The sequence below is a fragment of the Phyllostomus hastatus genome, unplaced genomic scaffold, assembly GCF_019186645.2.
Source record: "Phyllostomus hastatus isolate PE091 unplaced genomic scaffold, TTU_PhHast_1.1 phas_scaffold_28, whole genome shotgun sequence".
Taxonomy (NCBI): Eukaryota; Metazoa; Chordata; class Mammalia; order Chiroptera; family Phyllostomidae; genus Phyllostomus; species Phyllostomus hastatus.
This window is the reverse complement of record NW_025334022.1, coordinates 8023716-8040120: the sequence shown is the minus strand read 5'-3', so window position 1 is coordinate 8040120 and position 16405 is coordinate 8023716. Positions and strand designations below refer to the sequence as shown.

General features: G+C 43.8%; 1 protein-coding gene across 4 annotated transcripts in view; it reads right to left on the bottom strand.

Annotated features, from left to right (window-relative positions):
- The window catches only part of TSC22D3 (TSC22 domain family member 3), a 61637-nt gene extending 45547 nt beyond the window's left edge, over positions 1–16090 (bottom strand). The window contains exons 1-2 of one of the 4 annotated variants that reach the window (XM_045817621.1): positions 16074–16090; positions 14510–14938 (exon numbers count right to left, since the gene is read on the bottom strand). In XM_045817621.1, the coding sequence (XP_045673577.1) occupies positions 14510–14829 (320 nt within the window). In that variant the 5' untranslated portion in view covers positions 14830–14938; positions 16074–16090. Of the gene's footprint in view, positions 1–14509; positions 15120–15169; positions 15446–15637; positions 15780–16073 lie in introns of those variants that run through there. The other 3 variants (XM_045817620.1, XM_045817619.1, XM_045817617.1) reach the window with 3 other exon arrangements.
- Between the last annotated feature and the right edge of the window lie 315 nt (positions 16091–16405).

Below are 16405 nucleotides of genomic sequence, written 5' to 3'. Positions count from 1 at the left end.
TTGGGGCAAGAATTCTTCAGAGAGGGTCATATGCAGTGCCCAAAGTTTTAGCAAGATGAATTTGTTTTTGTAGATTTTCTAACCCTCAGAGAAGCTCCCTTAGCTTGTGTTCTTCCAGCTTGCTGAGCTTTTCCATCACTGTGATTAATTGCGATGATATGGTTATTTGTGTAATTCTTATATGATGTCTGCTTCCACCTCCAAAGTTTCCTGCTGCAGGATCCTGCCTAGTTTTTTGGTTGCCAGTGTAGGCCCTGTGTCTAATCTTTGTTGTGCTCATGGAAGAAGAATCATCTTCCTCCACAAATAGCTGGGGTGAGCAGTTTTACTCCAGTGCCCACCTATGGGTGTTCCCTAAAATTGTTAGACTATGAAGGATGGGTGCCCCATCAAGGCTAATTTAGCTTGAAAATGAGAAGGATGAAGATTCAAGAATGGACTCTAACAGCTCTTTGGTTTAGTCCCCCATACTATTTCAATCCCAGGAGAGTATGTTCGTTTTAATGAGTGATCTCCAATGGAAATTTTCCAGATACTTTTATTTTAAAACTATTTTCATGAAAATACTTTCATCTGTCACACACTCACTTTCCTTTTCCTTATAAGCACCTGCTTCTGACTCCTTTGCTTTCCCCACCTGTCTGTTCCCTTCTGTCCATGGTCCTTATAACCAGCCTTCACACTTTAATACAGTTCTTTATTGTTACTGCCACTACCATCCCCATATTTATAAATTAATATAACATCCCATGGTAATTTCATCTAACTTCTATGAATGCTTGTAGTCAGGAAGTGCTTTCTGCTATCTAATCTCAATTCTTCATGTTACAATAGAAGCTTGTTTCCTCTTGTTCTGTCCCTTGTCAGTGGTTTAGAAATAGCTAGTCACCATCTCTGAGTTGTGACTTTTCTTATATTTGAAGATCAACCTCTTTTCTTTTTCCACCACCCTCAATCCCGCCCTTAAACTCCTCTTAGATCAATTATCTTAATTTCTATAACTTAGCCCCATAGCCTGATGAAGTCCCAGTTTTACCTTCTGTTGGCTAAAGAAGTCTTGTCAGCCTTATCTGGACCCTTTATAATCAGACTCCCTTGGATCACACCTACCTCTCAGCTGTCACTTGCCTTGTCATTGTGGTAAGGCCATCCCTCTCAAATGAAAGCTCTTTAGAGACCCTCGATCAATTCCTTTGCCCTTCTTAAATGGTGTAGCTTCTCTCACCTACTGTGTTCAGGCTGTTTTTCAGACAAATATCTTACATTTGCAGCCCAAAGAATTTACACCTCGGGCACCAGAAAGGAGTGCAGCCTGAAGCTCTGTGCCCCACTGCCTTGGTACAATGAGAAGCATTCATAACTCAGAAGAAGGCCTACAAAGGGAAAAGAAAACCCAGATGACCCTCCCCTTTCTTTTTTCTTTACAGTAAATAATTTACAAAAACAAACTATCCTTCACACAGGCAATACCCACTTTATCACCAGTCCCCAGGGACAGCCTTTAAACATTTCTATACTGTCATGGACTATTTTTAGCAAAGGATGATATTAAGTACTAGTTGCCCCATGGGCTTCAAACTCATGTCTTCCTCTTGTTAGAATGTTGTCAGTCCTCTCCTTTTGGACCTGCTAGCTATAAAGCTATTTCTAGGAGTGCAAGCAGCTACCTACATGGTATGATTTCAGGGGTTTCTTTGAAAGTCCCCATTCTAAAAATGCCTCCTTTGGCATGGATCTGATTATTAGAATTTCAGCATTAGAGATTCACTTCTTTAGCTCCAGTATTACTTCCTTAGGAAGGCTTGTCTGATACTTTGTTATATTCTCTGACAGAGGCTTATTCCTTTTCTCTCTTGGCACTTAGTTTGAAATTATCATTCATTAGTGTGACTATTTGGTTAATGTCCATCTCCCTCATTACACTGGCTATTCCATAGTGGCTGTTTCCCATTCTATTCCCAGTGCCTAACACTGAGCCTGGCACATGGAAGGTATGCAAGAAATATTTGTTGCTGAGTGAACATGTTCATGAACTTAAAGTGTGAATTCTCCAGAACACTGGTGGAAAAAGGTGTCGGCACTACTTGGGGGACAGGGCCCCAGAAATCCAAGGTGAAGTGCTGACCATAAGCAGCACCCTCCTTCCTGAAGGTGACCTGAAGCTGATTTCTTTTGCTACCCCAGGTTCCTCTCCTTTCTTGTCTGCCTGAGGCTTCCCTCTTTGTTCAGCCCTACCCCAGGGCCTTCATTTATAGGGTATCTGGGAAAGAAGGGTTTGACCAATGTGCAAACAAGGCTAAAATGATACCCTGCGCCATTTTAGAAACTTTTTTTCCAGAGAGACTTGGGTGAGTGGTATATATGTTCTCACGGGAACACCTTTACACCCCTTTGGTTCTGTTACCCACTTCAGAAGAGTCCAGGTGGAGACTGAGGGCAGAAGTGCCCAGATATAAAGCCACAGTCCTCAGGCTCCTCTGGTGTCCACCTTTGACTGCATTAGCAAGCTCAACCTTCCTGGTTCCACTGGGTTTTCTCCAGGCAATGAAGAGAAGTACCTCCTTTCTCCCAGGCCCCAAAGGCCTCAACTCACCAACGGCTAGCTCAGGTCCCTGAAAGACTGCTGGAGGCCTACTTTCCCTGAGTCAGAGTGGGGCAATGAGAAGTGAGCCAGTGTGGGCCTTTATCTCATTCCTGAAGTTTGGTGATTCTGGGTTTTAGCCCAGGAAGAATGGAAAGTTCTCCTCACTCTCCCCACCCCAGGCTAGCCCCTTCCTACCCATTAGTCCTGTTAGACCGGCAAGGTTCTCTTCCCCTCTTCCAACTAGAAAGCCCATAGCTGCTTCCCACAGTGCCAAAGCCAGTCCATTCTATAAGGCCCTGTTGGAACCTGCCACCATAAAGAGACTCTCCCTTCCTAGTTTGCCTGGAATTGCCCACACTCTGGATCTGTAGACCCAGGGTGCCATAAGCAGCCTTTCTCTCAAGGAGCACAAGTTTCAGTGGTACTGCTTTGTTCCCTACCTGTCTTGGGTACAGATGCTCCACTCCCCCAGCTACACTCTCAGCTTCCCACACCCTGGTCTTAGCCTCTGCCACCTCCAATGTCCTCTACTGTGGTTAGCACAGAGGGATTCAGTAAATCTGTGGTAGGAACTCAATAAATAGCAGGCCCTTGGTCAATAAATGATAGATTAATTCATTGAAATGCTTGGTTGTTCAGTACAAGCCTGAATGAGGAGATGCTGCCATCATTAGTTTGCTGTGTACCCAGGTAGGAGAATATGTTGCTTTAAAACTGAGCAGGGTTTTTGTTTCTTACTCTTTTTTCTTTGTTTGTTTGTTTGTTTCTTTTCTTTTTTTTTATACTGCCACTGACTGTGAACTGAAGGGGCAGGGAGGATAGGGAGAAGCAAGAGGCTGGAAGCCTGAGAGGAGTCTCAAGAAAGGGAAATTCTGTACCTCCAGCTCAGGCCAGCCAATCTTACCTGGATTCTGGCTGTGATCCAGGGGACTTGGGGTGCCCAGCTCTCCTGAGCCCTGAGGGGGTGGTCTTGAAATTTTCTGAGGATTTGTATGGCTGAACTTTTTGGATGCAACCATGCCTGCTAGTTGCTCCTACACCATGTTTTTATTTCCTTGTTTCTTTCTCTTTCTCTGACTGGATAGAAGTGTCTCCAACTACCTTCAGCTGGTGAGCCATTTACCCACTGGTGACACACAATGGGAAGGGTTAGTTAAAGACAAGGGAAGAAAAGAAGAGAACCTAAACTTTGAGCCAATGGAACATTAGATTGATGGATCTATTCTGTGTTGCAGAGAGTCAAATTAGCTTATTAGAAAAACATGGCATAGAATCCAGCCAGCCCGACTTCATGGGGGTCTCAGTTGTACCATGTCAGTAATGTAATTTATTGAATAGACCAGGAAGAGAGCTCAGAATCATTGTGAATTCAGGCCAGCCTGGAGATTTAGAGACTTCATGGAGACTGGATTGGGAATCGCCTCTTTTAGGGCCTTCCTTTAAAAAGTTCCTTCAGCTTTTGGTAACCCTTCTGCTTGGAGTCCCCAGAACAATCCCTGAACCAACAAGCAGATACAAAAGGAAGAGGGACTTCTGAGGTTTGTTCTGGGGCCCCTCCAGATGCACCAGGCTATCCTTTCAGCAGTGTATTATCAGGTAACAGCAGGAGACTACATGTTCCCCTCTTCCCCCCACCACACTCTAAACCACACTAAGCCCAGAGTTGTTCACCTACTTGCTAAAATTTGCTGCTGAGTATGGGAGTTCTGGAGGATCACCTTGGTAGCCTGGTACCTGCCTCTGAGCAGACTATTGGCCTGACCTAGGGAAAGCAGGCTTTTCTTTTGGGAGTATGATGAACTCGACTTAGATCCCCAGCAGGCTTTTGAATGCCTGGCCCCAGGGAGGCCTGCCACTGAGCAAGCATAAGTTTGGTGCTTCAGTAACTTATCTCTGTTACCTAAGGCACTACACAAGATATGAGTCAGGGCCCTCTGGCTGGCCCAGGCCAAATCTAGTCTGTGAGTGAGACTAAATGAGAGGTTTGTGTGTGTGTGTTGGGGGGGGGGCAGAATGGTGTAAGCCAGGAAGAAGCCACTGGAACCAGTTCCCTTCCTCTCGCTTCTCACCCCCTTCTTCCTCAGGGTGAGCTGTAGCCAATCACTGGCCTAGAGAGCTCAGCAGGAATCTGGACCAGAACCCTAAATGGTGAGCAACTGCTCTCCATCTCTGTAGAAGAGCAGACAAGAGGAAGCCAGTTGAATAACTAAGGCTATTTTGTGAGTAAATTCTTCCTTCAAGGAAGGATGGGGAAGGTCCCTGTGAGGTTCTGTCCACAGGCAGGGGCCTGATTTCAGGCTGGGCCTATTTGAGGAAAGAGGCTCCCAGGGGAGGAAGGCTGACAGAGTGCTGGGGTATCACTGACCAAACAAGCTTTCACCTCTTGATTCCTTCCCTTGGGCTAGTGTGGCACAATTGGGAAACTTCCCATTCAGTCTCCTGTGCAATTTCACACCTCTTACACTGTTACAAAAAGAGCAATAGCTACTTAGGGGCAGGGATTTACATACAGAAGATAGAAGTGAATCTTCCCTGCTAGTGGATAAGATTTTTCTCCTGCATGGAGTAGCATTTGGAAAAGCTTGCTTTCCACTCTCATATACCTCCATCTCATCCCCACTCTAACTCTTTATTTAGCTAAGCTAGGTTGACAATGGCCTCCATAAGCTATTTCCCCTGCCCTACTCCTTATCTAACCTGCCTTGAGGCCTTCTAGCCTTCATGAGATTCCCACTAGATGAAGGGTTCTAAGGAGGGCCTGCTGTGCCAAAGCTGCCCTAACCTTTATCCCATTATTGCAAATATTGGGACAGTACAACATGTCCTAGGATATTATTGCTCTCTTCATCTAAAAGGGAAAATTTGTCTTTTTGACCCCTGTGGTCATGGAAGCTCTCCCTTGAGTGCACTGAGGCACACAGGGTGCCCTACCAATGGGCCCAAGCTTCAGTCCTACTCAGCACGTTGGTTTTGCTGGGGCTCAAGAGGTGATACTGCATGACACTAACCACTTTGTTATGTAAACCCAGCAAGCCATGGCAGATATCTTGAGGGACGTCTTACATAAGAGGAGAAAGTTCAAGTAGGAGCAGAATTGCAATGAGCAAACACAGTGCAATGGCCACCACCAGGTGCAAACATAACCAACTTCACTCCTCTTAAACAGCCCACAAGGTGGGGTCAAGTGTTGTAGTGGACTCCATCACTCAGGGGACCCTGGCAGCTTTGGTCAGACACACCCATCTCCATTTACCCAGATTATATGGCCTTCAGGGCCTTCTGGAAAGGAGCAAACACTTTACCTGGAATTGAGGACTTGTTAGTTTATCTGGAAGTGCAAATATAAGCCGGAGTGTTAACATCTTCAGGAAGGGAGGGAAAATAAGGTCACCATGGAAAGAGTTATTTTCTGAGGTATGGATTTACATGGGTCCACTCCTGGCAAACTGAAGAAGTAGGTAAAATTCATGCTCTGTTCTTGCCAATTTTCTTTAAGAACATGAAACTTCCATCCAGATCTCTTGAGCTCTCATGCCAACCAGAGACCCATACTGCAGCAGGCCTTTCATGGGTTCTGGCCTCATCTTTCTACCTTTCTTCTCCAAACTTGTCTTTCCTACATCTTACTTCCAGAGAATGCTACTCCCTGTGAGTTGTCACCTTGAACAAAGATCTCATAAACAAAGCCTTACAAAGTAGTCATTTATAAAAAAAGATGTCACATGGTAGTCTTTTAAAAAGTAAAAAATCCTGGGAAGTAAACCAGGGTAGACTCTGGCCATTCTTGAGAGAGACACTAACACGTTTGCCTGTCCCTTGTTCATGAGCATCCAGAAAGCATATCATTTCCCCTGTAAAACTTGTATTTCCATCACTTTATTAAACTTCTTAGCTTTTTTTTTTTCATTATAGTCACTAGCATTAACAGCTGACTCAGCTAGGAGCATTCTCCAAAGAAAGAAATGTCTTTTCATTTCATGAGAGTTGCTACATTTGTATGGACTGACTCTGAGTAGAAGATCACAAAACTGGGTTGAAGAGAAGGTGCTGAGCAACTCCAGTAGTGCAGAAACTTCAGAGCTTTGAAAGAAGAGACTCAGAAAGATAACGGTACACCAATAACAGCATTCTTCAAAAAAGCCGTCAAATGGAAATAACTTACATGTCCATGGATAGATGAATGGATAAACAAAATATGATACACACACACATGCTCTGAAATATTATCCAGCCATCCCTAGCTGGTGTGCCTCAGTGCTGACCTGCAAACTGAAAGGTCACTGGTTCAATTTACAGCCAGGGCACATGCTTGGGTTGAAGGCCAGGTCCCTACATGGTTGCATGCAAGAGACAAATGATCAATGAGTCACTCACACATCAATGATTCTCTCCCTTTCTTTCTCCCTCGCTTCCCCTCTCTCTAAAAATAAATAAATAAAATATTTAAAGAAAACGGAATATAATGTAAAGCATCACATAAACAAAAGCAAAGACAAAAATCACATGATCACATCAATAGATGTGGAAAAAGCATTCGATAAGGTACAGAACCCATTTATGATAAAAACACTCAGCAAAGTGAAAATAGAGGGAGCATTCCTCAACATAATAAAGGTCATATATGAGAGACCTACAGCCAACATCATACTCAATGGCCAAAAACTAAAAGCTTTTCCACTAAGATTAGGAACAAAACAAGGTTGTCCACTTTCACCACTTCTTTTAAACATAGTATTGGAAGTTTTAGCCACAGCAATCAGACAAGAAAAGGAAATAAAAAGCATCCAAATTGGAAAAGAGGAAACAAAACTGTCATTGTTTGCAGAGGACACAATAGTGTACATAGAAAATCCTATAGACTCCGCCAAAAATCTTCTCGACCTAATAAATGAATTTGGCAAAACAGCGGGATACCAACTCAATATCCAGAAATCAAAGGCATTTTTGTATACCAACAGTGAAACAGCAGAAGCAGAAATCAAGAAAAAAAACCCATTCAATATAGCAACAAGAAAAATAAAATACTTAGGAATAAACTTAATCAAGGAGGTAAAAGACCTGTACTCAGAAAACTATTACAACACTGAAGAAAGAAATCAAGGAAGACACAAACAAATGGAAACATATGCCGTGTTCATGGATTGGAAGAATTAACATCATCAAAATGTCTATAATATCCAAAGCAATGTACAGATTCAATGCAAAACCTATTAAAGTACCAATGGCATATTTCACAGACATAGAACAAAAATTTCAAAAATTTATATGGAACCATAAATGACCCCAAATAGCTGCTGCAATTTTGAGAAAGAAGAGCAAAGTAGGAGGGATGACAATACCTGATACCAAAATATATTACAAGGCCACTGTAATCAAAACAGCCTGGTACTGGCATAAAAACAGACACATGGACCAATGGAACAGAATAGAGAGCCCAGAAACACACCCAAGTCTCTGTGGTCAATTAATATTCGACAAAGGGGGCAGCAACATAAAATGGAGTAAAAATAGCCTCTTCAACAAATGGTGTTGGAAGACCTGGACAATTACATGCAAAAAAATAAAACTTGAGCACCAACTTACACCATACACAAAAATAAATTCAAGGTGGATAAAAGATTTAAATATAAGTCATGATACCATTAAAATCCTAGAGGAGAACACAGACAGGAAAATCTCAGATATTTCATGCAGCATTTTCACTGATATGTCTCCTAGAGCAAGGGACATAAAGGAAAGAGTAAACAAATGGGACCTCATCAAATTAAAAAGCTTCTGCACGGCTAAAGAAAACAGTATTAAGATGAAAAGAGAACCAACTGTATGGGAAAACATATTTGTCAATGATATCTCAGACAAGGGTTTAGTCTCCAAAATATGTAAAGAATTCACACGATTCCACTCTAAGACAAGCAACCCAATTAAAAAATGGGCAAAGGACTTGAACAGACACTTCTCCAGGAGGACATACAGAGGATCCAGAGACACATGAAAAGATGCTCAGTGTCACTAGCTATCAGAGAGATGCAAACTAAAACCACAATGAGATACCTCTTCACACCAATCAGAATGGCCATCATAAACAAAGCAACAAAGCAACAAACAAGTGTTGGAGAGGTTGTGGAGAAAAGGGAACCCTAGTGCACTGTTGGTGAGATTTCACTATGGAAAACAGTAAAGAATTTCCTCAGAAAACTAAACATGGATCTACCTTTTGACCCAGCAATTCCACTACTAGGATTATATCTAAAGAACCCTGAAACAACAATCCAAAAGAACCTATTCACCCCAATGTTCATAGCAGCATGATTTAGAATAGCCAACAGCTGGAAGCAACCTAGGTGCCCTTCAGTAAATGAGTGGATCCCCAAACTATGGTACATTTACACAATGGAATTCTATGCAACAGAAAGAAAGAAGGAGCTCCTACCCTTTGCAACAGCATGGATGGAACTGGAAAGCATTATGCTAAGTGAAATAAGCCAGATGGTGAAAGACAAATACCATATGATCTCACCTTTAACAGAAACCTAATCAACAAAACAAACAAACAAGAAGAATATAACCAAAGACACTGAAATTGAGAACAGGTTGACAGTGACCAGAGGGGAGAGGGGAGGGAATTTCAGGGGAAAAGGGGAAGGGTTTACAGGAACAAGTATAAAGGACACATGGACAATAACAAGAGGGGGTGGAAATGGGAAGGATGTGGGAAGAGCTGTGGGTGGGCTGGGATGGGAGTAAAAGATAGAAAATTGTACTGCAACAACAATTAAAATAAAAAATAAAGTGATTTTTAATCTTTGTTTTAGATTTTTTAAATTTTATTTATTTTTAGAGAGGGGAGGGAGAGAGAAAGAGAGAGAGAGAAACATCAATGTGTGGTTGCTGGGGGCCATGGCCTGCAACCCAGGCTTGTGCCCTGACTGGTTATCGAATCTGCGATGCCTAGTTCGCAGCCTGCGCTCAATCCACTGAGCTATGCCAGCCAGGGTCCCGATTTTTAATCTTAAAAAAATGAAAAAGAAATATTGTTCAGCCATAAAAAGAATTGAAATACTGATATATGCTACATGAATGAACCCTGAAAAAATCATGCTAAGTGGAATTAGTCAGACACAAAAACACATGTTATATGATTATACTTATATGAAATAACTAGAATAGGCAAATTCAGAGACGGAAAGCAGAACAGAGCTTACCACCGAATGAGGGAGGAGGGAAGAGTGGGGAGTTATTTTTTAATAGGTACAGAGTTTCTGTTTGGGATGATGACAAAGTTCTGGAAATGGATAATGTTGATGGTTGCACAATGTTGTGAATGTACCTAATGCCACTGAATTGTACACTTAAAATGGTTAAAGTGACAAATTTTGTTATATACAACTTACTGCTATATATGTATTTACTGCTATATACGTATTTATGTATAAAATATATGTATTTATGTACATATATGTTATATATATAAAGCATACATATATGGTTAGGTGTGCTGGTAGAGATTAGGATCACTCATGGGCAAAAACCTCTTAGCACATGAAATTCACATCTGTGCTTCAGCAAGAACACAGTTTATTTCACATCAAGGTTATCTTGAAGTGTTCAAACTATGAATGTTCAGTTGTAAATGCATTTGTGTTTTTCATTGGAAATATACCTTAATCTGAGTGCCTATTTTTTGCCAGATGACTAGACACTCAAGAAATAGCTATTTTGTTGATACATTACCTTGGTATAGGGAAAAACATTTGAAGTTTGATGCCAAAAGCAAAAATCACAAAGGCAAAAGAATGGCAAGCTTAACCATACAGAAACCCAAAACTTTTCTACAGCAAAACAACAACAACAACAACAACAAAACCACCTCCATTATCAAAATCAAATGGCAAATTAGTTGACAAAGGGTTGCAATCTTTAATTCAGAGTTTCTCATGGTGTGATCAGCATACCACTGTGCTATGGGAGAGCAGTTTTAGATGGTAACTGGATGAATAAAATGTTAGAGTGTGACTTTAGGCACTACAGCAAGCAGACAGAAGAGTAGTTTTGCCCCTCAAATCACACCATGTAAGGGGCTACATCCTCAGAAGTAAGGTCCAGGAATATACATTTATGAAATCATGAATTCTGAGACTCACTGAGAGATGAGCAGATAATCTTTATGCATTTTTCTTGGAAACCTAACCTTTCTCTTTACTATTATGTATCAATTTAGTGGGGAAGGTTGAATGAATGAACACAAATAAAGTAATTATAAGTCTTTGCTATTGTTATTTTCTGAGCATCTAAGTGTGGGAACCAGTTTTTGCCAGCTCAGAAGCTTAAAGGTAGGCTTCTAGGGCTTTTAAAGCTATAAGGGAATTCCAATTCAAAATATCTCAGACCACCCTGGTCAGGTGTGCTTGGGAGCCAAAGACAGCAGAATAGAGATGATTAAGAAGTTTTGGATAAAATCTTAGAAATAAATTTGAGGTTACAATGAAAACAATGACAACAGCAAGGTTTCAGCTTGCTACCACTTACTGACCAGAGAATTAAAGTCCCTCAAATTTCAACTTTACCAGTTTTTTTTCATAGGCTGTTCGCCTAGCATATTCTATCTGCCTCCTAACTTTTCCAGTTTTAGAAGCACATTCAAATGATAAGGTGGAGTTCCCTCATAATAGGGTGACCAACCATTCCAGTTTTCCTGGAACTGTCCCCATTTGACCATCGAAAGTCCCATGTTCTTGAAAGTTATGGTTGGTCACCCTACCTAAAAACGACATTTTAAACATTTGGTTAGTTTCTCAGCTAATGTTTACCTCTGTTTAACTTTTTCATTAAGAAAAGTTCATTCTTTAGTGTCATAAAGATAATTTTTTAGTGTCTGACTGATCTTAGGTGGAGTTTTGCTCTGCTCTTGTGAGGCATCAGACAAGTTACTTAATTTTCCCAAGCTTCAACTTCCTTTGTTATAAAATGAAGAGCATAACGGTACCCATTTCATGGGTTGTATAAATAGTAAGTAAGATTACACAGATATAGTTAGCTATCAATCTATCATAGCTGTTAGTTACCTAACACAAGATTGAAGGCTGGTGTTTAAAACACACCTTCCAATTGTTTAGAGACATCATTTACATATTAGCAAACCACATGCCCATTACCACTGCATTGTGTGTATATATACAGCACTGTCCATTAGGACTTCTCCCAGGCTATTAGAGTTACACATATGGTTCAAACCAAAAAAAATCACATATAAACCTTAATAAGGATTTTCCAAGACTAAGTTAAAGTTGTAAAATTTTTACATTTTACAAGTGTTACACTAAAAATTAAGCAGTCATCTAACAACAAAAAAATCTTTATTGCATACTGGCTGTATAACTAGAAACCCCGGGGAAAACCAAGTGTAAAATACAACCCTACCCTCAAATTACTTACTCTCCTGTGTTGCAAGGACACCAACAGCTAATCTGGGAGCAAGGGACAGATCAAAGCAGAAGAACCAGACAGAAATCAAGACTATGTCCAGCTTTTACCTCCCAAGAATATAATAGCCTTTCCAATAGGGAAATGGGCTGTAGAAGGAGGGGCAGGGAGCTTCTCCAGAAGTAGAAGTCTTGAAAGTAGACAAATAAAGGGGGAAAAAAAAACCATCCCAACGGGAGTTTGAAATAGAGAATCATTAAATGGAACAGAAGTAAAACTGATGGCTGAAGAATAAAGATAGAAACCCAGGGAATAAATGAATTAAGAGGAAATTTTCACTCAGAAGACTGTCCAACTCAGATATTGGAAAAGCCCCATGACCAGCAATAGCAGTGTCCTACTTTCGCTAATGAGCATGTGATTCTAGGTAAAACCTAAACCAAATTCAGAATCCCCAATCTCTAAGGTCTCAGTTATCAAGAAAAACGTGAGAACACTTTGTCCTGCTAGAAATGTAAGGTTTTTACCACAGGACCCTGCCATGCTTCCCAGCCTTACAGAATGGCTTAGATGTTTAGGACACTAAGTTGTCTGATCCCAAGAGGCAGGGTACTCAGGTCTACGGTCTCAAGACTTCATCCTGTTCCTTCCACCAATCCCCTCAGCACCCCACATCCTTACCTTATATCATCTTAATGCTTTGCCAAGAACCAAACACCAAAAGACAGGTGCCAACAGACTAGGTGACAAAGTAGGTCTTTCCATTCAAGAAACCCAGACAACCAGAAAGCCTCCCAAGGTGTGGCACAAGTCAACACTTTGATCTTGGGCTTTCAGCCTCACATCTCACTCACCTAGATTCAATCTTTGTAGGCCCCAAGCCTAGTAATCAAGCTGAGGATACGTCCCTTCTTACATGTCATCAAGGCCATTTCAGGGCAGTTTCTCTACCAGTTGAAAATGCAAATGTGACAAGAGCTCTTTCCAGATGTCTCCTCCATTGCCACTCTCCTACCAAGCTGAGCTGGATTATTAGGAGCCTGTTATGGCTTTTGCTCAGCAGGGTTTCAGCATCTGTGATCTGAATACACTTATAGTAATCTTTTCCCAGAAATGAAGGTCCCTTAGAAACCTATTGGAATGTGGCCTAGTTTATTTGAGACAATGAAATAAATTGATGCCTAAACTGAAATAATAGATGAGGAAGGGCTTTGATGACCTGGAAAATGCTAAGGAAATTGGCAGCCCTGCTTGTCCCCTCCTGGAGCTGCTGGTATTGCAGAAGTAAACCTGGTCTGAACAGTAAGCTAGGGTAGTTCCTACTTATGTCAACTGCTTTTAAAATTTCCTCTTTGTGCCTCACTGAAAAGCCATCCAATTATTCAAATATTCTATGGTGCTCACAATTTCTTATTACTGGTCTGAGCATGCCACCTGCCCTTGACCTGGAGTCTTAGAACTAGAGGGAACCTTAGAGACCAGAGAGGCCAGGTGACTTGCTTAGGCTCACACAGTGAGCCTGATGCAATCCAGGTCTCCCACTGGGGGATTCTTTCATGTAAACTGCATCATTGAGAAAAAATAAAATCCACCCCCCCAACACACACATATCTGTGTTCTGTTATGATGGCTTCAAAAACACCAAACCCACTGTGGCTGGGTGTCCTGGAATTGCCTTCCCTGCCTTGTGATTGCCTCAGTTGTCCCCCCAAAACTGGCTCTTAGCAATGTCTCAGACTAGAGGACTACAGACACCTTGGGGCTTCCCATTGTGTTTCATCCCTCCCCTCTCCTTTCCTTACCCTTCAGCAAGATTTCTTAAAAGTCTGACCCTCACTCTCCACACGCCAACAAACACCTGTGATGACAGGGATTCATCCACCCTCCCATCCTAGGATGCTCTCCGGGCCTGCTTTTAGCTATCATTGGAAATTGAAGGTTGTGATCCATGGTTCTCCATCCAGAACCTCAAGAAATTCTCAAAGGTCTCTAATTTTTCTTATTCCCCGTCTGCCCCCCCACATCACCAGGCTCTTAATTTGTCTTGACATTTTCCTTGCACTCACTGTCAGTCAGGGCCACTCAGTAATTTCAAAGCCCTTGCAGTTTCAATTCAAGTTCGAATATTTAAACATGGGCTATTTGGAAGGGTGGAATTTAGATCCCAAGAGCATCCCACAGCCGAAACTCTAAAGTAGCAGTGGAAATTATGCTTTGGAGGAGGGGTGCCACCAGCTACCCCCAAACCAGCTAGGGTTCTGGCTACATTCTAGGATCCAGCACCTCCATATGAAAGCCTCTGCAGGCACACTTCAAAATAAAGTTACTACCTTCCAAGAGTCTCCTCAACCAAGGTAGCCTCGGGTCCAGTAACAGCAGTCTGAGAGCCGTACCTCCTCAGTTCCCCTCATCAACTTTCTGGTAACCCCTTTTGTCAAAAGTGAGAGTCCAGCAGAGGCTGGTGCGAGCCAGAACTCATGCTCACCTGTCTTCCCAGCCACCCACCTGTGGAAGAAGAGCAGGATGGAGAGCATGGTCTGGTCGATCTTGCGGTTGCAGATGCCCTCGTTGAGCAGGTAGCAGGGGTCCCGCAGCACAGGCTCTAGCGAATCCTGTCGCATTATGCTGTCGAGCTTGTCGGTGTTGAGGTTCTCGAAGACCAGCTTCTCCTGCAGCTGCCGAAAGTTACTCACTGTGGGGCTGCCTGGGTGGTTGTTCTCCCCTCCGCTGTCTCCCTGGAGGCCACTCCGGTTGGCCAGGTCCAGGCAGCAATTGCAGCAGTCGAGACCGACAGGTGAGCGGCAGTCGGTCTTGGGCTGGGCCATCTTCTCAGGCTTGGGGGCTGCCCAGCCTGCCAGGTCCGTGGCAGCTGGCAGGTGCGCGTCCGATGGGGGGTTGGCGGGAGGAAACTCCAGGGTGTCTGGAAAAGGCTAGCTGCAAAGAAAGAGTTGGAAATGAGCGCCTCCACCTAACCACTCTCTTGGATCGGCCCCCTTCTGGCTGTGTTGTTCAGGGTGCGAATAGAAGCAGCTGGACAAACAACTCGGAACGGATCCGTGGGGCTCACTTCCTTTTCTTCCTCCACCTCCTCCTCCGCTAGAGGCCCAGGCCGCTCCCTACTCCCCGCCCCACCCCGAGGTGCCACACGCAGTCGCAGCGCCGTACCAAGTTTCCAAAGTGTGAGCGGGACTCAGGGTAGACCTGTGGCAGCCGGATGGGCGGGCAGCAGGGCAGAGGGAGAGTCTGGGCGCGCCTTTCTCGTTCTCTTCTCTTTACTCCCTCCCTCGTCGGCTCGCCAGCTTTCAGGCTCCCCTGAGTGGTGCCGGCTGAACGGTGGCAGTAGCCCCGAGAGTGAGTGAACGAGCTGCACAACTAGGAGCCCGCAAGGGGTCGTGACAACATATAAATTACATCCAGGCGGCCGGCGGAGACTTCTCCAGCTTCCCCGGCGGGCGCCGGCCCTAAACCGGTTAGGTCCTGCCCCCAACCCCCGCTCCACCGCACCCAAGCCAGCTAGGTCCTGCCCCCACTCCCCCGCTCCTCTGCACCCACACGCCCTCGCAAGCACACGGAGGATCGCATGCACCCTTGCCAGCGCAGTCGGGTCCGGTGTCTCAGCCCAGGCTCTCTCACCCCTCAGGGCGCATCCTCCTCCAGAAATGTAAGAGCTGCTGAGCCGGGACGCCTCGCCACTCTGCTCTCGAGTTCCGCGGAGGGGCAGATTATTCCTGATCCCACCGCGGACTGGTCCCCCTACAGGGGAGATGCCGCCCTCGAGAGTCTTTCTTGTTACAGCTTTACAATGCCGCCCTCCCCCACAAGCCTCTTTTGGGGGTGGGGGTGGGGGAAGAGAAAGCCTGGTTTCAGGGGAGAGGGTGTGCAAAGAGAAGCTTGCCGCAACTGAGAGTCTGAGCATGCCGGACACATTTCAGGATACCCAATAAATGCCTTAAACAAACAAAAAAAAAAGAAGCACAAACTCCCCTCCGTTTTTGTTCTTTCTCACTTCACTTGTCTTTCCCTCTTCTCCCCCACTTACTTGCTCTCCCCTCTCTTCCCTGAACCCTACCTGAGGCGATTTCTATACTGGCTTCCCGGGATGTAAGCTACCCGGCCAGCTCTCCGACGCCTGGACTTTCTCTCTTCCCAGTTTGCCCCCTCCCCCGACCGGCTTCCGTCTCTCTGCGCTTTTTCTCCCATTCTTACTTTCTTTTTTCTTTACCCTCTCCCCTCTTTTTGTGTCCCCAGTCTTGACTTATTTCTTTTTCTCCTTTTATGTACGTCCTCAAGTGCCCCCTTTGCCCCGGTTCTTCTTTTTCTCTCCTTGACTTCTTTCTTCCCCCTTCATTTCCCTCGTTATATTTTCCCTTCCCTTTTCTCACTTCAACATACTCCCTCTTT